This window comes from Physella acuta, unplaced genomic scaffold (genome assembly GCF_028476545.2).
Source record: "Physella acuta isolate Inbredline_101_S28 unplaced genomic scaffold, ASM2847654v3 ptg000052l, whole genome shotgun sequence".
NCBI classification, from domain to species: Eukaryota; Metazoa; Mollusca; class Gastropoda; family Physidae; genus Physella; species Physella acuta.
Window position 1 is genome coordinate 121862 of NW_026731572.1, and position 26484 is coordinate 148345.

Below are 26484 nucleotides of genomic sequence, written 5' to 3' on the forward strand. Positions count from 1 at the left end.
TGGTATCAATTAGCATCAACTATTTATACGAAGGAATTATTTAAAATGCACTGTAGGCAAGTTGCTGGGTGCCAAAAAAATATGTTTTGTCATTTTTCTAAGGCATCCCCCACTCCTAAAATAAAATATGCCGTATTTCTAATACTTACATAATTATTGTTTTATTACATTCTAAGTAAATTAATTTAATAGTTTATCACATTTCTTTATCAGCCCCCTTTCTCCCACAACACACATAACATCAATGACAGTCTATACCTTTTTCTGCTATCTTTACGTGTACTCACAAAAGACCACACCCACCAACCAGAAATTACCGTTAGTCTCACGCCCCTCCCCCCTACAACAACGTTAAGTCAAATAAATGTCAGTGTTTTTGTTCTCTGCTATTCAAAATGTATCCTCCCTCACCTCCAAGCCTTCCCACACCTTCATCAACGTCTATCCAGAACCCCTACCCAGCGTGATGGGACTGACGTCATTAATGGAGCACCGTAACGTAATGAACAATGCAACTCTGGTTCTATTGTGGCCTTTCTACCACCTTGCACGTGTCCTGTGTCCTTATTGTGTTCATGGCATCACTATCACCATTGAGTGCATGTCTTATCGTCTCAATCTCAGACCTTCTGACTTCTTTTTTTATCCGTGTTTTTAATTAACATAGATTTTGATTACGTGTTTCTGATATGATACATTTTGCGATGACGAGAAGTGTACATCGATGTTTAAAAAACGTGTTTTATGTTTGTAGTAGTATAAAATCTTAGGAATCAAGCTTTTGTGTGTGTGTTGGGGGGGGGGGGGTCTTAAGCTTGTTGTATCATTGTATCTATGCATAGGTTTGTTTAAATAGCAAGTCTGCAATGAGCGCCGGGATGTGTATCAACGGTGCCAAATATCTGGCACTAATTGTGTCAGGAATCAGGTGGTAAATAAAGCAGGGAAACTAGGCCGAACAGGTTCTAGACCGGCCTGAACGGTGAACGATCCGTCATTTGATCGGGGCACGATTCACGTCTGCCCGCCTCCCACTCTCCCCCCCCCCCCCCCCACTTGTACCCGGATCACGTGCCCTGGGTGCACGGGTCACGTGGCAAGGACGGGGTTAAAGTGCTGACCCGTCGTCTTAAGACGGCCGTGACTCGGGGCCCTGGCACCGTGCGAAGGAAGCGAAACGACATGGAGCTTTAATTCACTGATCAATTAGGCCGGGGCGTCAGTATGGTAGTGTGCTTGTTGACAGAGGGGCGGGGACCTCTGGTCACCCCAGTGGTACTAGGGAACCCCTGGTCACACCCCCCCCCCCCCCCTATTTTTTCGTTACAAGGGAATCCATGCCCCCCCCCCCCCCCACACACACACATACACATAACACCGTATGTTACCAAGAAACCTTTGGTCACCCCAGTTGTGCCAGTAAACCTATCCCCCCCCCCTCCCCTTTGGTAAGGGAACCTTTGGTCACTAAAATTTCCATCTAAGGAGCATAAGCTCTTGTGTAATTTGTATGTAAGCGTGGTGCACTTAAAAGAATATTTGCATTTTACAAAATGACTGCGCATCACCCCTCCCCAAAGTAACTAGGAAAGTTCGAGTCACCCCTCCCCAATGTTACCCGACAACTTCAAGTCACCCCTCCCCAATATTACTAGGGAACTTTGAGTCACCCCTCCAATGTTACCAGAGAACTTCGAGTCACCCCTCCCCAATGTTACTAGGGAACTTCGAGTCACCCCTCGAATGTTACCAGAGAACTTCGAGTCACCCATCCCCAATGTTACTAGGGAACTTCGAGTCACCCCTCCCCAATGTTACCAGAGAACTTCGAGTCACCCCGCCCCAATGTTACTAGGGAACTTCGAGTCACCCCTCCCCAATGTTACCAGAGAACTTCGAGTCACCCCTCCCCAATGTTACTAGGGAACTTCGAGTCACCCCTCCCCAATGTTACTAGGGAACTTCGAGTCACCCCTCCCCAATGTTACCAGAGAACTTCGAGTCACCCCTCCCCAATGTTACTAGGGAACTTCGAGTCACTCCTCCCCAATGTTACTAGGGAACTTCGAGTCAACCCTCCCCAATGTTACTAGGGAACTTCGGGTCACCCCTCCCCAATGTTACAAGAGAATATCGAGTCACCCCTCCCCAATGTTACTAGGGAACTTCGAGTCACCCCTCCCCAATGTTTCAAGAGAACATCGAGTCACCCCTCCCCAATGTTACTAGAGAACTTCGAGTCACCCCTCCCCAATATTACTAGGGAACTTCGAGTCATCCCCCCTCCCCGAATGTTACCAGAGAACTTCGAGTCACTCCTCCCCAATGTTACCCGAGAACTTTGAGTCACCCCTCCCCAATGTTACTAGGGAACTTCGAGTCACCCCTCCCAATGTTACTAGGGAACTTCGAGTCACCCTTTCCCCAATGTTACTAGGGAACTTCGGGTCACCCCGCCCCAATGTTATTAGGGAACTTCGAGCCACTCCTCCCCAATGTTACTAGGGAACTTCGAGTCACCCCTCCCCAATGTTACTAGGGAACTTCGAGTCACCCCTCCCCAATGTTACTAGGGAACTTCGAGTCACCCCTCCCCAATGTTACCAGAGAACCCCCGGCCACCTCCCCTCCCCCGTATATTACCAGAAAACATGTTAACACTCTTGACCACCCCTATATTACCTCTCACAATACAAATGTCCCAGAAAAACCTCTGTCCATCCCAGTAAGATTCCATGAGCCGTCCATATTTTAACCTTTAATCACAACACCTAGTTAAAATGTGACATGAAATAATACAATTGTCACTGTTCACCTTCCCGTGACTCCCGTCTTATACTCATTCCCTAATGAAAGCCCCGTTTTCCAGTTCTAAAAATGTTTCCACATAAATCACGTAAAATATCTGGGGTAGAAGAGGTCAGTATCTTTGTCTCTTTTTTTATCCCTTTTTTTTTAATACTGGCTCGTTCAGGCAAATGACGCCATGTTGTCTGGAATCTGATTGGCTGGCGTGGACGTGGAGCATGACTGATGCAAACCTGCTAGTCGGAGTTACATGGCTGATTAGCTGCAGGGGAGGCAGGGCTAGGCGGGGGATGATCAAATCAAACAAACTCGAATACAAATGTGACACTTAGCCACGGTCATCTAACTAGTGAAATATGATACCCATTCTTCCCAGTTCTCTTCACACTTTTTTTCGCCACTCCGCCCTCGTGCTTGCCTCCCCCTATTCGTCTCATGCTTTTGTTTACCGGCCCTGACACATCTTTCAAAAGGCGCCGAGAGCGGGGTAAAGTTGAAACAGATCATAGAAACGGAATACATCTTTTAGCTAGTGCTGTTGGGACTTGAAAATTAATGGGGAGAAGAAAAAAACTTAATTTGGAGTCTGAGAGTCATTAGAATCTGACTCCAATTTATTTTTTTCACGTTTAAATTTTTTTTTTTTTTTTTTTGAGAAATGTATATTAGTTATGGATAACAAACTATGGAAAATAAGTCACACACATTTAGACATCGATGAGTACTTGATTTTCTATTGACAATATAAAAGCATCAAGGTGTCAACGGAATCCGTGATTTAAATATCCCTTTCACCGAACAGTTAAAGCATGATTTAAAAATGGTTCCAAAATAAAGACGTCCACAAAATTTGTCGTTAAAAAGAAGTGGAGAATATGCAGCCAAGTTAACCCCGGCGCCTAAAACGTTGACCCAAAGGGCCGAAATGGTTTAATCATAAAGGGATCCAGGGTAGGCCTGTCTAATAACAATTTTATGGTCTAATATTTAAGACATTTTTACTTTGATGGAAACGGTGTCAGATGCAGTACTTGGTAATGGATGAAACTCGATTGCAAAACTTAGCAAAAGATATTGGATTGAAAACATTTTTTAAAATAGTTCACTTCTTGATACAATTCTTCTCCAATTACCATTTTCTTGTTCTTTTTTTTTCTTGTTTTTTTTTTGTTTTTTTTTTTTGAGACAATAAAATGGACACGTCAATTTTAACAGTCTTTTAAAAAAGTCAAAGAGCTTTTCTAAAAGATACGACCCGTGTCATTAAACTGTTCTCACCCTCATGGAAACCACTGCTCAACCCCGCTTCCAGTTTCTGCACATTTAGGTGAGCTGTCACCACCTTGATTCACTCACCGCACGGGCACCCACCCACCCGTGACGGCATTGGGGTCAGCGGGTGCCGTGTCCCGTATCCATTTGTTCACCCGACAAGTCAGAGATAGATGGCACTGCCGGAGGTCGCTGGTCTGGAAGCGTAGATACAATAGATCCAACGCTTAACGGTTACATGGTTTTAGTAGATCACTTTACAAAAGAAAAAAAAAAATTTCCCCAGCTCTGATGAAGACATGATGTCGCAGCCGATGAACTGTTTCGCATCTGTCCCGCATTTTGTCTGACCCGCAAACACGAATGTGTTTTAATTGATGGAGCGAGGATTAATTTTGTTTCCTCCCCAAGAGGGCGATTTATTGCGGGGGAGGGGTGTTGAGTACGGTTGTGTGATTAGACATGGCGGACCGTTTGACCAGTGTGGTAGTGTCAACACTAACTGCCGTTGTAGGTGGCGTTTGGTTCGTTCTGTCCACCCGGGGAAGGTTGATGCATTGGTTTGATCGCGAGGACGTGTCAGCCAGTTGGTTGGCCGCTAGCTTTGTCGTGGTGTAATTGTGTTGGTCGGTAACTTTTGTATGGTGTGTGGTGTTGTAACTTTGTTGGCCGCTAGCTTTGTGGTGTTGTAATTGTGTTGGTCATTAGTTTTTTGTATGGTGTGTGGTGTTGTAACTTTGTTGGCCGTTAGTTTTTGTATGGTGTTGTAATTGTGTTGGCCGATAACTTTTGTACGGTGTGTTGTGTGGTAATTATGTTGGCCGTTAGTTTTTGTATGGTGTTGTAATTGTGTTGGCCGATAACTTTTGTACGGTGTGTTGTGTGGTAATTATGTTGGCCGCTAGCTTTGTGGTGTTGTAATGTTGTTGGTCGATAACTTTTTATGGTGTGTGGTGTGGTAATTTTGTGGGCCATTAGTTTTTATATGGTATGTGGTGTTGTAACTTTGTTCAGGGTTCCCGCGGCCTCCTGAAATTCCAGGATGTCCTGGAATTCTCCTGGAATTTGAAAAAAAACCCAAAAGTCCTGGAATTCTCCTGGAAATTCAAAATTTCAGGAAATTTCTCCTGAAATTTTGAAAAATCTCCTGGAATTTTCGCGCGTAACAAATTTTTCGTGAATTTGCGTGCATTTTCGGTATTTTGTTTACGCCGCCGCTTAGAGTTTCCGTTTCCGTTTTTTTAATTCTGCGCACATCGGATGTTGGTTTAAAACTAGATTTAGCCTTGGTCTATATAACGGTCCGTCTGGCGGGATCTTCGATTATTCAAGTGTCAGCTCTTGAGTTTGATTCTTCGGATGTTCATTCATAGATCTATTTCATTTTTACTGCGTCACTGTGAGAAATTTCTCGATTTCAGTTGTGAACTATTGTGTTTTCATTTCAATTTAACATTTCATTATGCCGAAATATACCACTTCGTTCAAACCTGCATGGTTAGAGAACGATTTGTATAAATCATGGCTACAACAAACCTCAGCAACCAAGGCATATTGTCGGTTATGTGCCAAATCGATAGACGTTTGTAATATGGGAGAGGCAGCAATCAAATCGCATATGAAATCAAGCAAGCATGTACAGCTTGATAATAAGTCTTCTGGTTGCATGACTGTTGCCTCTCTGTTCAAGAAAGCTGTTGTGCCTACTGTAACCCCTTCACCATCGGCAGCCGCAGCATCCCAGCTTGAAGTTACAGCTGTAGCTGAAAAGTCATCATTACCCTGTCCTGGTCCATCAACTTCGAAGTTGCCACAGGCTCAAACCACAATGAAAACTCATGTCACCAGTGAGCAAACATTGTCGGCTGAGATTTTATGGGCCTTAAAAGCAGTATGTTCTCATTATTCATTTAACAGCTGTGCAGACATTTCTAGCCATTTTTATCGAATGTTTCCGGATAGTGAAATTGCTAAGAAGCTTTCCTGTGGGCCGGATAAAATGGCATACATGGTGTCTTTTGGACTTGGGCCATATTTTCATGAGTTGCTGAAGGCCAAACTTAAAAGTTTAGATGATGGTTTCATCCTTTTGTTTGACGAGGCCCTCAATCGGGAGCTCAGCAAGAAACATATGGACATACACGTTAGACATTGGGATGATGACAAGGTAAATAACTATTTTTAATAATTTTTTTATATCAATAGTTATACATAACATTGCAATGCAATTTAAAAATATAGATCTAATTTTAAAAATTGCATAACAAAATAGTGTATTTAACATTTTAGGTCATTACAAGGTATTATGGGTCTGCCTTCCAGGGACATGCAACAGCTCAAGATATGTTTCAAAAAATAACAAGTCTTTTTGACTTTGACCAGAGCAAAGTTGTTCAATTCTCCATGGATGGACCCAATGTCAACTGGGCTTTACTGAAACTGCTCTCGGCTGAGTTAAAACATGTTTCTGCAAGAGGTTTTATCGACATTGGTAGTTGTGGTCTGCACACCATACACAATGCCTTTCGTTCTGGGCTTGTGGCATCTAAATGGGAGTTAAGTCACTTCTTCTCCTCTCTCTCATGGTTGTTTAAAGATACTCCGGCACGCCGTGAAGACTACACAAGACTCACTGGTAGCAGCGATTTCCCCCTGGATCATTGCCCACATCGCTGGGTGGAGAATGTTATGGTAGCAGAGAGGGCATTAAAAGTTTGGCCACACGTCAAGCAATTTATAAAATCCCTTTTGGCAGAAAAAAAAGCACCAAACACCAAGTCTTTTGAATTTTTGCAGAATTGTTTGAATGACCATTTTTTAACTGCAAGGATTGAGTGTTTTATTTCAATTGCCAAGACTTTGCAGCCATTCCTTAAAAAATTTCAAAGCGATGCCCCCATGCTGCCATTCATGGCACATGAGCTTTTTAACCTTTTGCGATCCCTGCTTCAGAGGTTTGTTGCACCAGAAGTTTTCAAGAAAGAATGCTCATCAGTTGCAACACTGCTGTGTTTAGACGTGTCAACAACAAAAAATCTTTTACCACCGTCTGATGTTGACATTGGTTTCAAATCCAAAGCTGCAGTCAAAGAAATTAAAACTAAAGTGAGCCAAAGGGATATTTTCCAATTCCAGATGGAAAGCAGGGATTTTTTAAAAGCAGTTGTGACAAAGATTATAGACAAAACACCCATTAAGAACAAGATTGTTCAGAATTTGGATTGGCTGCAACCCAAATGTATTGTTAATGATTGTCAAGCTTGTGTCAAGCAGTTAGAAAATGTAATGTCCTGCTTGGTTTCAATTGGTAGGATCAACCCAGACCACTGCGACAATATTAAGATGCAGTTCCTGCAGTGGCAGTGCAGCATTAGTGCTTCCTATTCTAGCATATTTTCCTCCTTTTGTTGCAGCACCGATCGCCTTGACACCTTTTTTTCCCAATATATGGGGCACAACGAAGATTATTCTTTGCTCTGGTCATTAGCACGCACACTACTGATGCTGTCACATGGCCAGGCCACAGTGGAGCGAGGCTTCAGCGTGAATAAGGAAGTCATGCTGGTGAACATGCATGAAAAAACTGTGGTGGCCAAGAGACTGATTTGCGACCATGTTGCCAGTGTAGGGGGATTGTCAAATGTCAGCATCAGTAGTGGGCTGCTCATTGCAGCTGCAGGTGCCAGGACGAAATATCGTTTGTTTTTGGAAGAAAAGGCAGAGCTGGAGAAACAGAAGTCTAATAAACAAAAGAGGGATGACAGCCAACAGGAGCTGGATGGGTTGAAGACGAAAAAAGCCAGGTTGGAGAAAGACATTAGCAGCCTGACTGAATCTGCTGATAAATTGGCTGAAAAGGCTGAAAATACAAACAGCCACAAGTTTCTTATTGAGTCTAATGCCATGCGTCGGGCTGCCAAAAGCAAGAATGAGCAACTGGCAGCTATTACTTTAGAAATACAATCTAAAGTGATAGAAATTGGCAGCTTGTAATGTGCAAACATTCAGTCTGTATATATGTAAATAACTCTATAAATAAATGTATATAAATCAGTGCATAAAAGCTCTCAAGTATTTCCTGTCTTAATTTGGTGAGTACGCTGAATATTTTTAGTTTGTAATAAATTATTATTATTTTATAAAAAAAAATTTACATAGTTTTATGCATTATTATATGTCCTGGAATTTTTTGATTCCTCCTGGAAAACTCCTGGAATTCTCCTGGAATTTGAAATTGACTTTGGTGTAGGAACCCTGTTTGTTGGCCGCTAGCTTTGTGGTGTTGTAACTGTGTTGGCCGTTAGTTTTTGTATGGTGTGGGGTGTTGTAATGTGTGTTCGTCACTAGCTTTTGGGTAATTTCTGCGGACCGCTTGTTTTTATAAGTATTCATTTCGTTTACAATGTCTGCTTGATGGTGGGTTTAGGGCGAATCCTGTAACTCAATTTTGACCCCCTTCTAATGCAGCGATTTCGTTCAAACTTTCCAGATAGGTCAGTCTCCAATAACATTGCCAGAATATCTCATTTGTGTTTTTAATCTAATTAAACGTTAGATTAGTCTTAAAAATCTAATTAAAAGACTGCTAATTTAAAAAATAAAGGGAGATATAAATATATTACTTACTAGCGATTGAGTTTGCAAAATACGATTGCTTGGTGAGCAATCCGATGAGGGTGAACTGTTTTTTTTTCACGGCTGGTCCTTTTTTGTTTTTTTTACTTTCTCGTATACGAATTATAGAGGAAGTATTGTAATCGTGCAAAAAATCGAAATCGAAATTTTCACAAATCTCGACGTTTTACACCTCCATGAGTCGAAAAACATAGTTTTGCCATGTTGTTCGTATTTCTCTGTGTGTCTGTCTATTTGTCTGTGAACACGATAACTTGAGTACCGTTTCAGCTAGTTGAAAAAAATGTCATTTATAAGTATTATATAAAATGTGTAGTTCATATCAACTTTTCAGCAATTTCCGGTAACGGAAGTGGAACTTATTCTACTTATGGTTTTTCAAAAGCCTATAACATGAGTACTGTTTCAGATAGATAGACGAAATTTGACATGTATGTAAAAGATCTAATTTCTCTGCCTTCATCAAATTTTGAGTAATTTCCGTTTACTGGAAGTAGTACTTTACACTATTTCCGATTTCTCAAAAAACGCATATTAATTTATAAAGTACTAATATTCCGCACTATTATACACACATTGTTTGCTGTTCAGATAATAAAAAGTGGAAAATAAAACAAGCATATAAAAAAAATTAAACAATTTCTTTTTAAAAAAACCTTTATAATAATAACCATTAATGGACTAAAAATCTAATATATAAAGCTCAGTTTTGTATGTAACGCATATGTTTGTCGTTGGTCTTGGATGAATTTAAGTGTTAGAAAATTATCGTGCGCATTTGTCTAAATTTATGAGCTAAAAAATTACTATTGAAAGTGTTGGGAAATAATTTTCATTTTTCAAATTATAGTAATAATTGTCGCCATGTTCATTAAACACAAGTTTAAAAAAAATATCATCTTTTACAAAAATTCTAATTATGTCTTTATTTAGTCCTATAGCACTTACTTCCCTTTGATAAATTAGGAAAACAAAATTATTCCCTTTTATAAAACCATTGCATTTTGTGGAAAATAATTTACTTTTTAATTACTTTGTTTTGGTGTTGGGAAAAAAAAATAATTACATAATTAGCGGGGATTGATCAAGTGCAAATGTTGTAGGTATTTTACGGATAGGCTTGGAGTATTAAAATTGTTCATTAAATTGAAACAGGCGCGTTCGTTTAAGTGAGTGCAAAAGACTATGAATAAGTTGGGGTACTATAGTCGTTCATTAAGCTAAAACAGGTGATTCCGCCCCGGGCGTTTATGTTCGCGTTAGTGTTTTCTTTGTGTTTAGGTGGGTTTGCGTTAGTGGTTGCGTTTTGATTTGGTTCGTTTTTGTTCTTTCTTTTTTCGTTTTTGTTTGTGTTTTTTTGTTTGGGTTTGTATTTGTGTTTTTGGTTGGTTTTGCGTTTGGATTTGGTTTGTTTTCGTTTGCTTTTTCGTTGTTTTTTTTGTGTGTTGGTATTGGTGTTTGTGGTTGGGTTTGTTGTTAGGTTTTTGTTTTCGTTTGCTTTTTTGTTTGTTTTTTCTTTGTGTTTGTATTGGTGTTTGTGGTTGTGGTTGGGTTTGTTGTTAGGTTTTTGTTTTCGTTTGTATTTGTAATTGTGTTAGCGTTATGTTTGCGTTTTGTTGTTTTGGTTTTGGTTGGTTGTGGTTTGGGTGGGCAATGCCGGGTTTATGATGATTACTAAACACACAGGTGATGGTCTTTAACAGAAAGGTTTTTCACAGAAGCCAGAGCAGGGCCTGGCCGGGACGGCTAGTGAGAAAATAAAACTAATTTGCTTTATTTAATAAAACATTGATGGCTCATAAAATCTCTGACTCATTTTTTGCGACCATGTTTTTTTTCCATAGGTCAACTATGTAGGGTACATGACTTTTCTTAGGTCAACTATATAGGTTACACGACTTATATTTATTTTATAAAGCCACATCTGTTATTGCATACTGTCAAATTGGCTCTAAAAGCCAGTTGGTTAGCTAACCAGCCAGATGTGTGGGTTGGTGCGGTAGAGCGGCTGAGCAGGTAGCGTGGAATACGCCATCCAGATTGGGCAATGCGTCAGGTAATATGGGGGAGTACGTTGGCCATTTCGTATAATGGACCGGCAATGAAGGATGTCCATGTGCCGACGCACGTGCCGGGCGGCGCGCCCCCCTACTTGGCGCGCGTGCACAGACGGCCATATCGCCCTCTTGTAAACGAAATTCGTCGAAGGTGCAGCACAATTGTAATGTATTAGCATATCTCCAAGCTAACTGTTTTCTTTTACTTCCAACCCTCGTGTTCTTCGATGGCACTTTGTCGTTTTTTTATAAGGAGCGTTTCTTCAACCCTCACGTCTGTCGGCCGTCGGCCATGTCAAACTCTGGCCATCGTATTTTTTTTTATTCTTGATGTTCTCACTGCTAACGCGGCCCGCCCTGACAGCAATGTTGAACGGACCTATTGTCGATACTTCTCTATCAAGGGGATATCACTAGCATGAAGTGTCCTTGATCGTCTTGTACCGCCAGAGTAATCTCCCGTGTTGGAGAACTCGTTTTTTTTTCTCTCTCTCCTTCTTGATCACACCCCTCTGACAGATGGCATGAGAGTAGGCTCGAGCACCAAAAAAAGAATTGTACTAATCCGATTGTTGAGAAGTTTCATTGGCCGAGCCACGGGACGCCCATTGTTTCAGATGGTCATCTCGAGGGCTTAAAAAACGTCTTTTCGGCCGAAGGAAAGCGATACATACAGAGCTGTATTTGTTCTGGACACAAGGGGAGAAAATGGGGTTTGATGTGTGTTGCCTGACCCCGGCCGGACATGCTTTCTTGACCCGCGCACGCGAATGCAGATCCCGATAATTAGCAAAAATATGGAGGCGGCCGGGTCACGTCCTCGGGACCTCGTGACCTTGATTGACTGGAGCATGATCAATCGCGACGCTGATTTACTCCGATTATATTTTTTTCACAGACCTCGGCGGTGTTTTTGTGGATCTGACATTTCGAAACAAGTTGGGCCGGATTCCGTGTTATTTGCTACACGCAAACATTAACTTTTATTAAGTTTATTTAAGGTCTAGTTTTATTTGCTATACACAAACATTAGCTTTGTAAAGTTTATGTAATGTCTAGTTTTATTTGCTACACGCAAACATTAACTTTTGTAAAGTTTATTTAATGTCTAGTTTTATTTGCTACACGCGAACATTAACTTTTATAAAGTTTATTTAATGTCTAGTTTTATATGCTACACGCAAACATTAACTTTTATAAAGTTTATTTAATGTCTAGTTTTATTTGCTACACGCAAACATTAACTTTTATAAAGTTTATTTAATGTCTAGTTCCCCGAGTGACATTGTCTTTCTTTGTCATGGGCAGCCTGTGACGTCTATGCTATAAATAAATAATGAAATAACGCCGCCCATATTCACAATAGCCATACCAATTTTCTGCCCACTGACCAATTTAATAATACAAAAATCAGCGCTTAGCCACCCCCTCCATGCTACTTTTACATAAGGGCACATCTAGAACTAAAAGTATTACTCTTTGCGCAAGCGTTTTGATATATATGTATATATATATATATATATATATATATATATATATATATATATATATATATATATATATATATATATATATATATATGTATGTATATGTATGTATATATGTATATATGTATATATATATGTATATATGTATATATATGTGTGTATATGTGTGTATATATGTGTATATATGTGTGTATATATATGTATATATATGTATATATGTATATATATGTATATATATGTATATATATATATATGTATATATATATATATATATATATATATATATATATATATATATATATATATATATATATATATATTATTTATTTATTTAAATACTTATGAAACCTTCTCGATACAAACCAAATCCATCACTAAAATGTCAACCATTGTTTAAATGGAATTGTTTGACGTTGATGTATTGGATGGTTTACTGTCAACTATCCCACCCTCCCCCGCCCATGTCCTTATGTTTTCATCCCCCTCCCATATCGTTAAGCCGAATGTCGTGAGGTCCAGCTTGTTGTGTTCCATGTTTTTTATACCCCTTCGTCTTTCCTATGTTAATGAATGGGCCGGCATCAAAGGTCAGGCTCGCGCCGTCTTTAGCCTGGGCAGCGAGGCGTGCAGTGGGTGGGGACGTGGGGTGGGGGGGGGTGGCACATGTCAGCAATTAGCGCCATCAAACACTGTGCAAACACCGCCTCACGCCCCTCCTGTCACAGATGGTCACTTGTCGTGCTGGGGCCATAAGGGGGGGGGGGGGGCGGGCTGGACACTGGGGGAGAGGGGGGATATTTTTTTTTGTATTGTAGATCTATGTAGACAAGCCCCCGGCATCTGGGGGCACCCTGGTATACAGATGGCTTATGGTGTTTGGATATATATTTATCCCCACATTTGTGTCAGGGGTTGTTTTTTTGTTTTGTGTGTCGCCCTGTACCGCAGTGAAGGAAAATGTTGACAGGTATATTGATACACGACACTAATCGAATGATAGCCCGCCACCTTGGGCCTAACTATACAACAGTGGTTCTTAACCTGGGTTCGATCGAACCCCCCGGGGGTTCGGTAAGTCAGTCTCAGGGGTTCGGTGGAGGTCAAGACACACACCCGACTCATAAGATTCATGATTGGAGTTTTTAGTGCGGACGCTTTGAACTATTAAGAAGGGTTCGGTGAATCTGCATGTGAATCTGGCGGGGTTCGGTGCCTCCAAAAAGGTTAAGAACCACTGCTATACAACCTGAAAGTAAAAGTAGTTTCCCCTTTGGACCTGAGTTATCCACGGGGAAGATGAAGTAGAGTTCTTCTGTTTCTGTGAATCAGGGAAAAGATTGGGTTACTGTGATCAGCCGACTTTACTTTCCCAAACGTGAGGCAGGTACCCATCGGAGCTGGGTGGACTCAGGGACATCGTACAGACTCGAACCCTGGGTCCAACTTTCGGTTTAGGAGTCCAGCGCTCTACCATTCGATCATTATATAACCTCAGCCGTAAAATAAAGAACCGTTAGACTATACGATATTGTATGGGAGTTTCTGGTATGAAAACCTGAACAGGACGTATTCGATTATTTTTAAAAATACTAGTATCTCTACCCTAATCTGACCCCCTGGCCTTTCTCTTGACACTATCCCTGTTAATTCGATACCCACAAAAAGTAACCGATACTTTAATGTATGACCTACTGGCCTTTTTATGTCCGTATTGCTGTTGGGGGTGTGATCAGACCAGGGTTATGGGATTGGTTAGGTTAGCCAGCAATACAAACACGCTCAGAAAGGGTTTCGATACTTCTCTACTGACACCATTTGAAGATATTGACATGTTAAACGATAAAAGATGCATGTCAGACCAGCACTCCCAGCGGAATAGTAGTAGTACTCACCCCCACCCCCCACCCACCCCACCACACTGTAAACACATATCACTTCATTTTCTGAAGTGCACGTCATAACGACAGCACGGAAATATTTCAAGCTTATTTTAGTTGGCTATCGATTTCTTATTTCTACTTCCGGTTTCTTGACGTCATCAGTTAATGCGTATTCAAGCTTTTATTTATCGTCGCATTGTATACACACCGGCGCGTGGATTACCGCCCTTACTCTCCGCTGGTTTTTTTTATCTCCCCTTCTCACTGTCACGAACATTATCTTCCGGGGCGGAAAAAAAAATTACATTGAGACAGTTCGCGGACAAGTCTCGCGCCATACTGACCGTTGACCCCTCCACCCCCTCGTATACACACATGAACTATTATTTCTACGGGTGAGGCTGACCGTTATAATATGACTTGAGATTGACAATGTTTAAGTAATGTCAATAAACATTCCCCTGGTATAACGAGCGAGTTGGTCATAAAAAAACAGTTTTGTCCACATAAGACAAGTTAAAAGATTTAAGATATGAATTTGTTGTAATTCAGCTGGGAGTGAATGTAATATGAGGATTTAAAAGCGGTAGGGCGCACGAAACTGCTAACCTGAAAGTCTCGGGTTCGGATCCTGAGCTGAAGTCAGTAGAACGTCCCCGAGTCCATCCAGCTCTGATGGGTACCTGACTCAAGATGAGGAAAATAAAGGCGGCTGGTCACAGGGATGGCTACAGTTTCTTTATATGCCGTGGTCACAGAAATTTGGGGGGGGGGGGGGGGGGGGGCATGACTGTATTTCACTATCAGGTCCGAAAGTGTTTCTCTTCCTCTGATTTGTGTGTACCAGTTTTAGTAGTCTGTTAAATACAAAACAATGTCCATAACACCTACAATACCAGTTGTTCTAAATGTTAAGGTGAAGATATTAGGATCTTGCATAGCCAATTGTTTAGATATAGATTTTGTCTAACATTGCAAGGGCAATAACTGCTGAAAATATGGTTTTTATAATACAAGTTGATGTTTGGAACATAAGTTGCATTGTTGTTCTTTAATTTATTTAAACACAATACTAAGGCAACTTCATAATAACAAGCTTTTAATTGCATTAAAAATAAGAAAATGAAATTTTTAAAAATTTCTGTGGTAAAAGCATTTTTCCCAAAATGTGTGAAAGGTTTAATGAAGTAGGTCAGAATTGAGTGAAAAGACTAGAAACCTACATACAAACAAACATACATTGGGACCTAAGTAAAAGCTTATAAAAATTGAAGATTCAACACTGGAAAAAAAGAATTATCTATAAATCCATATATTTAAACTAAAGCATCTGACATTGTTCTGAAGTGTTGCTTCTTTTTTTCAGATTATTGAAGTCAACAGTATGAACAAAGTTAAGTTGAAATATTGGTAAGTCCTCCTGATGATATCTTCTTCTAACAGTTGATTTATCTTCAATTAGCTAATTAGCAATGATGCCTGTTGAGTACCCAAATGCTGTATACGATTAGTTCTATGGTGGAACTAATGTTCTTTAGCTCTGGCTTCTTCTTTTAAACCCAAATAATTTTAAAGTTATTGATACATTTGTATGTGATTCTAGTTCCATTCCTACAATTTTGTCATCAATTATTTATTTGTGATTTAGCGGAGTTCCATTCAACACACCACAGATTCGGCCAACCATTGAACAAATTGACCAGTCTTTTGGTGCAACTCACCCGGGCGGTGAGTGTTTATTAGAATCTGGTCAATTAGCGACCAGTCTGATGAATTTGTATGTATATACTTACACGTAATCATTAATCAGCATTAATCATTGTATCATAAACAGTCTACAGATACATAGATTACTGCAAAAAGATGACTTATACCTGATGTTTTATACAAGAATATTATGGTCCAACTTTTCAGGGTTTTCATTGTATCTATTTCTTTCCTCAGTGTACATTGCAGAAAAAAAACTTTTTGTTTTGAATTTCCGAGGTCTTTCATTTGATTTCCCCATCAATTCCAAGTATGAGGTTAGTTTCACTTTCTTAATAGTCTTCTCTGTTGCTTTCATTTACTACGGGGTTGTGTTACAAGTGTTAGTTTGTGTAACTTTGTACCATACTATGGAATGTTAATGTTGCTGTATTCAGTATGTGATTCTCTTGTATTTATTTCTTCTGTGTGTGATTCTCTTGTATTGATGTCCTCTGTGTGTGATACTTGTATTTATGTTGTATGTGTGTGATTCACTTGTATTTATGTCCTGTATGTGTGATACTTACTTGTATTGATGTTGTATGTGTGTGATTCACTTGTATTTATGTCCTGTATGTGTGATACTTACTTGTATTGATGTTGTATGTGTGTGATTCACTTGTATTTATGTCCTGTGTGTGATACTTGTATCGATGTCTTCCATGTATGATTCTCTAGTATTAATGTCTTCTATATGTAATTCTCTAGTATTGATGTCTTCTATATGTAATTCTCTAGTATTGATGTCTTCTGTGTGATTCACTTGTATTTATGTCTTCCGTATGTTATTCTCTAGTATTGATGTCTTCTGTATGTTATTCTCTAGTATTGTGTCTTCTGTGTGTAATTCTTTAGTATTGATGTCTTCTGTGTGATTCACTTGTATTTATGTCTTCCATATGTGATTCTCTAGTATTGATGTCTGTGTGCTAAACAGCACTGTGTTAACTTACTTGTACTTCATTCTCCCATCCAGCCAAAGTACGCCCATGGCCTGGGTTCCTTACAGTTTCCTAATGGCATGTCCCCTGTTGTGGCCAGGATGTGTATCTATGCTGGCAACAGCTTGACAGATGCCAGGTCAGCCTCCTCTCATCTATTTATATAAAATCATTTTAGTATTCTAATTGTTAAATGTGTTTCATACGGTTTGTTTACATTGCAATCTTCCAGGGCCCCTGCACTTCCTGTGACGTGTTTCTATGGCAACTGTTTCCTGGAGTGTCTAGAGGTTCTCAGAGATGTCAATGTTACCTCAGGGCTGAAGTTTATTCTGGTCACTGAAGGTAAGAACAAAGATGTGTTTCTATGGAAACTGTTTCCTGGAGTGTCTAGAGGTTCTCAGAGATGTCAATGTTACCTCAGGGCTGAAGTTTATTCTGGTCACTGAAGGTAAGAACAAAGATGTGTTTCTATGGCAACTGTTTCCTGGAGTGTCTAGAGGTTCTCAGAGATGTCAATGTTACCTCAGGGCTGAAGTTTATTCTGGTCACTGAAGGTAAGAACAAAAGACTACAACCTGCTAGGGGAGGTAACAAGATAAATTGGATCAGATCAATTGTTTTTGTGCATAGAAATTTCTAAGCCAAACTTTACCCTTTATATAATCATAAGTAGATGGATGTTGATTTTAGACTGGAATTATGCACTTGATTTTTATAGTATTTAGACTCTGTTAATATTCTTCTTCTTTGTTCTTAATTTTTAGTGTTGAAAGGGATTCCCTCCAACATAATTAAGTACACATGTCAACTGGCTATGCACCAATTAGGCCATTGACTCCTACTTCAGCCTGCTTTTCTTTTTGGATTTGCTTCCATAGCATTTGTCCAACCAAAAACAAACTACAAGGCAGCAGTTTTATTTTTGAGTTGTCTCTGTTAATATCAATTTAATTGTGTGTTTTTTTTCGTTTTAGGAAACATACAGGGTAAACTGGTGGATCCTAGCAAAAAATCTGTCGTTAGAGTTGTGAGATTTGGGGACTCTGTACAGGTAAGTTGTTAGATATTGGGACCTCCCTGTACAGGTAAGCTGTTACATATTGGGACCTCCCACAGGTAAAATTCTAGTTTAGGAACTTTTAAAAATGTTATTATTTTTAATTACTTCACTAGTTTCCACATAAATAGTGCTAATAAAGTTTTAAATATTGGGAATTTTTAAAAACCAATACTGTTGAGTACATTATTTTTAACAGAATAAATAAATAGGAAATACATATAGATTTCTTTTAAAAAAATGTTATGGTGGTGTGTTATATTACATATTGTTGTATCAGTGAGTTGGTGTATAGTCAGTTTCTAGCAGTTGGGTGTAATGGTGTGTAGGCAGTTTCTAGCAGTTGGGTGTAATGGTGTGTAGGCAGTTTCTAGCAGTTGGGTGTAATGGTGTGTAGGCAGTTTCTAGCAGTTGGGTGTAATGGTGTGTAGGCAGTTTCTAGCAGTTGGGTGTAATGGTGTGTAGGCAGTTTCTAGCAGTCTTTTATTTCTTCCCTTTCCCCAGGATGTTGTGAGTAGCCTAGGCTGCCCCAGCCGCAAGTTTTACAAGTCTGAGGACAAGATGAAGATCCACCTGCCAGATGCTCACAAGCATGTGCGATCTCGGAGTGCTGATTACTTCTTTAATTACTTCACCATGGGTGTGGTAGGTCGACCTTTTACATTGTTATACTGTGTTTAGGTGAGATAGGTCCACTTGTTAAATTTTTTAGCTGAGTTTGGGTGCGGTTGGTTATTAAGTTATACTTTTTAGCCCTGTTTGAATCGGGTAGGTCGACCTATCAACTTTTGAGCTGAGCTTTTATAAACCATTATGTACTGATTTTACATTAAAGCTTAAACTTTTTCAGTTGTTAAAAAAACCAGATTTCATAACTTGCCAAAAAAAAAAGTAATGTCATTAAAAATTCGTTTAGAATAATTAAACGATTTACCTAATTTCAACCCATTTAAACAATCCCAATATGTTCTAGAGCTGTTATTTTATTATATTGCTGTAAAAATATATTTTGTTTTTACATGTCTTCACTGTGAATTGCAAAACTGTGCAGTTTTTATATTTGAACCAAAAAAAAGTTTAGAAAAAAAATTCAATTTATCTTCAATTAAATACAACTTTCATTGCTGTCAGAAGCAAAACAACTTTAATTTTAAAATTATTTTAAAATGACGACCTGCATCAAATGTAGTGCAAGAAGTGTGTGGTAGGATTTTTTTATTTTTTAAAAATCTGCTGATTGTCTCCCCTTAAAATTTTTCCTTACATCTCCAGGATTTCCTGTTTGATGCTGTCACTCACAGGGTTAAAAAGTTTGTGCTCCACACAAATTATCCTGGGGATTACAACTTTAATATGTAAGTCATTGAAAACAGTGGGGATTACAACTTTAACATGTAAGTCATTGAAAACAGTGGGGATTATTATTTAATATGTAAGTCATTGAAAACAGTGGGGATTACAACTTTAATATGTAAGTTATTGAAAACAGTGGGGATTACACCTTTAAGATGTAAGTTATTGAAAACAGTGGGGATTACAACTTTAAGATGTAAGTTATTGAAAACAGTGGGGATTACAACTTTAATATGTAAGTCATTGAAAACATTGGGGATTACAACTTTAATATGTAAGTCATTGAAAACAGTGGGGATTACAACTTTAATATGTAAGTCATTGAAAACAGTGGGGATTACAACTTTAATATGTAAGTCATTGAAAACAGTGGAGATTACAACTTTAATATGTAAGTCATTGAAAACGGATTACACCTTTAATATGTAAGTCATTGAAAACAGTGGGGATTACACCTTTAATATGTAAGTCATTGAAAACGGATTACACCTTTAATATGTAAGTCAATGAAAACAGTGGGGATTATAACTTTAATATGTAAGTCATTGAAAACAATTAATAACAGTGTATAAAATGACATTGGAAAAAGACAGATTTTTGCCACTTCATCAAGTTTGGTGCAATTACTAAATGACATTAAGAATTTTTAGATTTTATTACAAAAATAGCTGAATCATGTGGGGGGGAAAAACAACTTTTCACTATAAAGCTAATTATTTTAAAAGCTTACCAGCATGCATGTTTTACAAGCAGTGTAACTGTATCTAAATGATTACTATCTTACCATTACATAACAACTGTAATAAATCACTAAAATGCTTTTTTAGTGACAGTATATCAAATGCTTTCTGTAATTGGTTCTTTTTTGTGTATGTTCCCAGTTACTGTCGCTGTGAATTCAAATTGCCAATCAACATAGAACCAACCAAAGCCACACAAAGCCAGTCTAGCATGCTTGAGGAGGATCTGCTGGTTGTCACAGCTTACTCCAAGGTAAGTCTAGACAGTGGTTGTCACAGCTTACTCTAAGGTAAGTCTAGACAGTGGTTGTCACAGCTTACTCTAAGGTAAGTCTAGACAGTGGTTGTCACAGCTTACTCTAAGGTAAGTCTAGACAGTGGTTGTCACAGCTTACTCCAAGGTAAGTCTAGACAGTGGTTGTCACAGCTTACTCTAAGGTAAGTCTAGACAGTGGTTGTCACAGCTTACTCCAAGGTAAGTCTAGACAGTGGTTGTCACAGCTTACTCCAAGGTAAGTCTAGACAGTGGTTGTCACAGCTTACTCTAAGGTAAGTCTAGACAGTGGTTGTCACAGCTTACTCCAAGGTAAGTCTAGACAGTGGTTGTCACAACTTACTCTGAGGTAAGTCTAGACAGTGGTTGTCACAGCTTACTCTAAGGTAAGTCTAGACAGTGGTTGTCACAGCTTACTCCAAGGTAAGTCTAGACAGTGGTTGTCACAACTTACTCTGAGGTAAGTCTAGACAGTGGTTGTCACAGCTTACTCTAAGGTAAGTCTAGACAGTGGTTGTCACAGCTTACTCTAAGGTAAGTCTAGACAGTGGTTGTCACAGCTTACTCTAAGGTAAGTCTAGACAGTGGTTGTCACAGCTTACTCTAAGGTAAGTCTAGGCAGTGGTTGTCACAGCTTACTCTAAGGTAAGTCTAGACAGTGGTTGTCACAGCTTAATCAAAGGTAAGTCTAGACAGTGGTTGTCACAGCTTACTCTAAGGTAAGTCTAGACAGTGGTTGTCACAGCTTACTCTAAGGTAAGTCTAGGCAGTGGTTGTCACAGCTTACTCTAAGGTAAGTCTAGACAGTGGTTGTCACAGCTTAATCAAAGGTAAGTCTAGACAGTGGTTGTCACAGCTTACTCCAAGGTAAGTCTAGACAGTGGTTGTCACAGCTTACTCTAAGGTAAGTCTAGACAGTGGTTGTCACAGCTTAATCAAAGGTAAGTCTAGACAGTGGTTGTCACAGCTTACTCCAAGGTAAGTCTAGACAGTGGTTGTCACAGCTTAATCAAAGGTAAGTCTAGACAGTGGTTGTCACAGCTTACTCCAAGGTAAGTCTAGACAGCTTTAGCTGGTTGTCACAGTTTACTCGAAAGTAAGTCTAGACAGTGTTATCTTGTTATAGAATATTCAAAGGTTATCATCCATGGTGTATATAAGGTATAATAAACATCAACAACCTATTACATAAAAAATTGTTTTTTAAAGTCATCAAAATAAATATTAAAACAGCATATATTTTTCCACCAGACTTTAAAAACTTTAAAAAAAAAAAAAAATTATTTTTTTACAGCATTAGCCAAGTTGTTTTAATGACATCATGTAGCTAGCTTAATTAACCCATTGAAGGAAATAGAAGTTTATTCTATGTTAATTGATATTTACTTTCACATTCAAGTAAAGGGATTTCATTTAAAAATCATTTTACTTCAATAAACAATAAAATAATTTCACCTACTTTTTCTTAACTTTCAATTTAATTGTGTTGAGTCTACTTTATTTTTAAAGCCTACTTAAATATTTTATTTTTTTAAAGCCTACTTAAATATTTTATTTTTTTAAAGCCTACTTAAATATTTTATTTTTTTAAAACCTACTTTAAATTGAAATTGCTTTTAAATCCCACTTTAAACTGATATTATTTAAAGCCTTCTTTTTAACTGATGTTTTTTAAAGCCTGCTTAAAACTAAAATTTAAAAAAAAAAATTTAATCCACCAGTGGGATGAGGTCCAAAAAATTCTGACCAGTCCGAAGCATCGACCTGTCATCCTCAACAGATCAGCCTCCACCAACACCAGTAACCCTTTTGGCTCAACATTCTGTTATGGCGTGCAAGATATGATTTTTGAGGTGGTTATATTTTTATTCATGCTTTTTTGCATTATGCCAGTTGTATTCTGCTAGAAGAAATATTGCAGATTCTAAGTAACCACTTTTTTCATTATTTTTTTTAAACTTATCTTATAAGGGATTGTGTTCATAACACTAATCTTGCTAGCTTTATTTCCCCAAACTCTAGTTTCATTGATGTAGTGTAAGTTTAATGTCAACTGATATTTGCTTTTAGATTCAGTTCACTTCAAGATTTTCAGGTTTGCTATTGTGTGCTGGGGACAGCGTGGTCAAATTTTACCCAGATTTAGTTGACATTTCAAAGTAAGACTCCTAAATTTTTATTTGCTGTCATTCCTTGCAGGTGATGTCCAACCAGCATATAGCATCAGTCACTTTATATCACTCTTCTGCTCAGAGGGACCCTGCAGCATCTTCTTGACCTCATCACACAAGATTTCCATTCTTCTTGTAAAAGTTAGTACACAACTACATTATATATAATGGGGTGTCGCCTTACATTTACTTACTTTTAATTTGATACCTAGTTCAGTTATCAACATAACTAAATTGATAGCCTAGAAATTTTTTTAAATAAAAGGTGTTTATGATCAAATAGCCACCTAGTTGGCTTTGTTTTTGTAATGTCATGTTCACCTTTCGCTGTAATTGTTTTTCTTTAAGTTGGATCGTTGTCCATAACACTCATGTCAAAATTTGATATGTTGAAATATTTGGGCAAATAATAGAAGCCTGGCTTGACTGTCACGTTGTCCAAGCTGATATTTTAAATTATATTTTTTTTAAATCTTGCTTATTTTATTATTGCTTGAAATTAATTTAGTACAAAGAAAAATATTTATCAAAGACTTAGAAACTTAAAATGAAATGTGTACAACAAACAATAAGCACCCATTTCTATAGTCAGGTAAGTATCGTTGAAGAATCTGCAAAATAACACAAATTAAAATATATTTTAAAAATAAAATTTGTAAGTATAAAAATGAGGCTTTGTCCTTTTTGGCGTATATATTTACCATAACGTCTATAAAACTAAATGTCAAGCGACACCCTATTTTTTAAGTCATAAAACTTAATAGGGAAATTCAGTTTCACCATTCTTTTCTATTGTTAGATATATACTTGTTAATAAAGAAAATAATGTTAAAACATTATTTGCAGAAATGTATTTGAGAATTTTAAAATGTGTAATTTAAATTCAATAATTTAAGTCTTATCTCCCCTACTTTATTTTTTTCTTCTATTTTTCCAGCCAACCAGACTCAGATGGATTCAGTTTATTCCAATAAAACTAAATATACTAGAATCAACTTGTTATTATTGTGCTATGTGGGTTTTTTTTTAATTTCCAATTTATAGAAAGAAATTGTTTTTTTTTTATACAGGTATTTGTCACAGGGCAATATTTTTCCATCTGACAGTGAGGATAAAAAAAAATTATTGAATTAAAGTTTTGAATAAGTTTGTGAATTCAAGTAGAATCATGGAAATTTTCAGAGATCTTAGATATGTAACTTCATATTTCATAAATGAAAGTGATCTATAACTGTGTCTTTTGTTGTCAAAAGATGGTCACCGTGTATCCTTATATGCTGTAAATACGTCTTTATTATGCTGTATATGTATCTTCATATGACAGCCATTGTGAAAACTGTGTCTCTTTACAACCTGGCAATAATCTTACTTAGGTTCACACTACCAAGTAATACCTGTAATATTTGTTAAAATACATTTTCTTACAAATTTCTTCCTAACTAAATTCTAGAAAATTTAGTGTTTCTAAATCAATAAAACAACATCTAAAAACAAGCAAAAATGCCAAAATGTTTATGTATAGAATGTATAGGTAAAGAGGTTGTTGAGCTAATCAATGACTTAATTTGATTTCAGCCAAGTATGTATTGTAATATATACATAGTACTACTATTAACATCATATTATCTAATCTAGGCTTATTCTTAGCATTATTAACATACTTAATAAATTTATCATACAGTTTTTAAAAACCTCAAGGCATTATATTTTTCTAGGAAAGTAAACAAATTATCAGCAAGGCATAATGATAAATGACAACAGACTTTCAAGGTTTTAAAATTAGGGCATCAATATTGTTGTAAATATTGAGTACCAGATTTGGTGATTAATTTATTTATACCTAGTCGATTATTATTGGTCAGAATAAATTAGAGAGCAGAGCGAGTGCTTTAACTATTGTTTCATGAATGATGTCAAAAAGAATTAGATTTGGCTCAAAATAAAAGGTTTAAAATCTTTGAAAGTGTCGGTAAGGATGCTATATTTAGGTTTACTTGTACCGCAGCAAATGAAGCATCTCAACAACAGTGCACCATTCTACAGGTTTGATTGTATTGTAGCAAATGACTTGTCTCTACAAAAGTGAAAACACATGATACAAAATCAAGTATCTGGGGCAGTTATATTTATAAATTACTTTCTTTTAAAGCCATCGGTAATACGAAAACATTAAAAATCTGGTAATCGTATTCTAACGATTAAAAACAACATATTTGTTTTACACAATTTTATCAAAGGTAATAATTACATTCTGATACTAATTCCAGTAACCATTTTTTTTTAATTCCTAAATGGCCAGAAGAAATCAGAATCTTATTTCAACACAGATATCTAAGTGTATTTCCCTTGTTGGTCAATTTTGTAATTAAAATAATACACAAAAGAAATTCTAAGTTGAATTATTTGTTGATCAAAAATATTTTTCAAGTCCAACTAGATGTATGTTTGCCTCTTGCAGAAAACTTAAGTGCCTATTTCTTTCTTTTTTTTTTTGAACAGTTACAATATTTTCATACAAATAATTTCTTTTTTTTACTCTGTGTTGTTATCACATACATCAAACATGTACTGTGCATGTCAGTAAAAATTGACTGAGTGCTAATTTTGAAAAGTAAACTTGTGTCCACAATAATTGTCAATCATTTGAATGTGATTTTGCTCTTTAACTATGTCATGTTATTTTATTACAATTTTAACCTTTTTCTCATTATTAATAGATTCCAACTTGGAAACATGTTTTACAGCACTTGTTAAAAATGTAACCTTTATATATTAACAAGTTATCTGTTATAAGTGAGAAAAGAAAATTTAAAAGGTTTTTGATAAACCCAAAAAACAAGATTGCAGTGGTACTTAGAATGGAGTAAGGCATAATTAATTTATTAGCATTTTTAGAAAGAGTTCTTTAATCAGCATAATTACATTTGGACAAATCGATTTCTGAAAAAAAAATCAGGTTCAGTAGTTTTCTTGTAAGAATTTTGGTGTAATTTTCTTCCCAAAAGTTTTCCCTTATTTCCTATCAAAAACCACATCATTTTAAATCCTTTTTAATTTAAAAATATTTTTTTGCTTTAGCATTTTAAAGGTTTAATCATTTCTAATACTTTTCATATTTGTGTGCAAACTGTAATTTCTAAAAAAAAATTTTTAATATTTTTCGTTACTCTTCTGGTAAATGTAACAAACAAAATCAAGGTTTCCATTTGTCATGGCAGCCTATATCTTCATGCCTGTATATATATTATGTTTATAAAAATGACTCACTTGGTACTTTGACTAAAAAAGAAAAATTGAAAATGTTCTTTCAACTTTGATATTTGTAAATATATGGGAATGTTTCCATGTCGAATTTTCTCTTTGACTTCAGTATGATAAAACATTCATTTTGGTTGTATTTTTTTTATAACATTTCTGCTAGTCCCAGGGTCATGACCTTTTTGTACCACCTGACATCATGTGACCTTGACCTCAGGTTCCAGCTTATAGGGGCATTCCATGGTGATGGCTGCTAGGTGTGAACCAGCCAAGTATTCTCTCATGATCTCTCAGATGTTTTATTTATTTGTTAACATACAGTTGGTCGAGAAATAATAAGTCTGTTTTTTAAATGCAGCTGAGAAGAATAACAGTGATAAAACAGTGTGCTGCTGCCTGTGGCTGCTTTCTATCATAGCACTCCATTTATCTGTCAGAGAAAACAGCATACCCATGAATTTACAGTATTTTTATAGCACATCAGATATGGTTTTTTTTTTTTTATTTCATTTTTTTTTAGTATTTTGTTTAGAGGGATAATATTTTGTTTCTCAAAATATCTGTTGCTTTAGGCCCATCTAAAACAAAAGTGCTACAGAATAAACCTAATTCACTTGTAATAAAGCAACTCTTTTTACCTCTATTTATAAAAACTAAAATGTGCTGTTGACATGTTCTATGATGTTGCACAGAAATGACTTGACATGCCATTTTAGTTGAATTTTTAAAAAAAACCTCTTCAATTAAATGTCTATGAAACTCTAAATGTTACCAGATCTAAATGTTACACCCCCCCCCC

The 26484-nt window shown here is 37.2% G+C and overlaps 2 protein-coding genes across 2 annotated transcripts in view; both read left to right on the top strand.

Moving 5' to 3' along the window:
- The window catches only part of LOC131946480 (phagosome assembly factor 1), a 31820-nt gene extending 5336 nt beyond the window's left edge, over nt 1–26484 (top strand). The window contains exons 4-15 of the mRNA XM_059307262.1: nt 15506–15549; nt 15788–15867; nt 16084–16163; nt 16865–16968; nt 17062–17174; nt 17807–17883; nt 18394–18534; nt 19162–19244; nt 20124–20235; nt 21978–22109; nt 22456–22568; nt 23365–26484. Coding sequence (XP_059163245.1) covers nt 15506–15549; nt 15788–15867; nt 16084–16163; nt 16865–16968; nt 17062–17174; nt 17807–17883; nt 18394–18534; nt 19162–19244; nt 20124–20235; nt 21978–22109; nt 22456–22533 — 1044 coding nt within the window. The 3' untranslated portion in view covers nt 22534–22568; nt 23365–26484. The remainder of the gene's footprint in view (nt 1–15505; nt 15550–15787; nt 15868–16083; nt 16164–16864; nt 16969–17061; nt 17175–17806; nt 17884–18393; nt 18535–19161; nt 19245–20123; nt 20236–21977; nt 22110–22455; nt 22569–23364) is intronic.
- LOC131946461 (uncharacterized) lies at nt 5104–8331 on the top strand. Its single transcript, XM_059307236.1, has 2 exons — nt 5104–6247; nt 6370–8331. Exons 1-2 carry the CDS (start codon nt 5543–5545, stop codon nt 8071–8073), a joined length of 2409 nt encoding a protein of 802 aa, XP_059163219.1. The 5' UTR covers nt 5104–5542; the 3' UTR covers nt 8074–8331.

What these genes read in the sequence shown, in the direction of transcription:
- LOC131946461 (XM_059307236.1), top strand. Translation starts at nt 5,543, where the DNA reads ATGCCGAAATATACCACTTCGTTCAAACCTGCATGGTTAGAGAACGAT. An exon ending in GACATTGGGATGATGACAAG is followed by an intron (nt 6,248 to 6,369) that starts GTAAATAACTAT and finishes TTAACATTTTAG; the next exon opens with GTCATTACAAGGTATTATGG.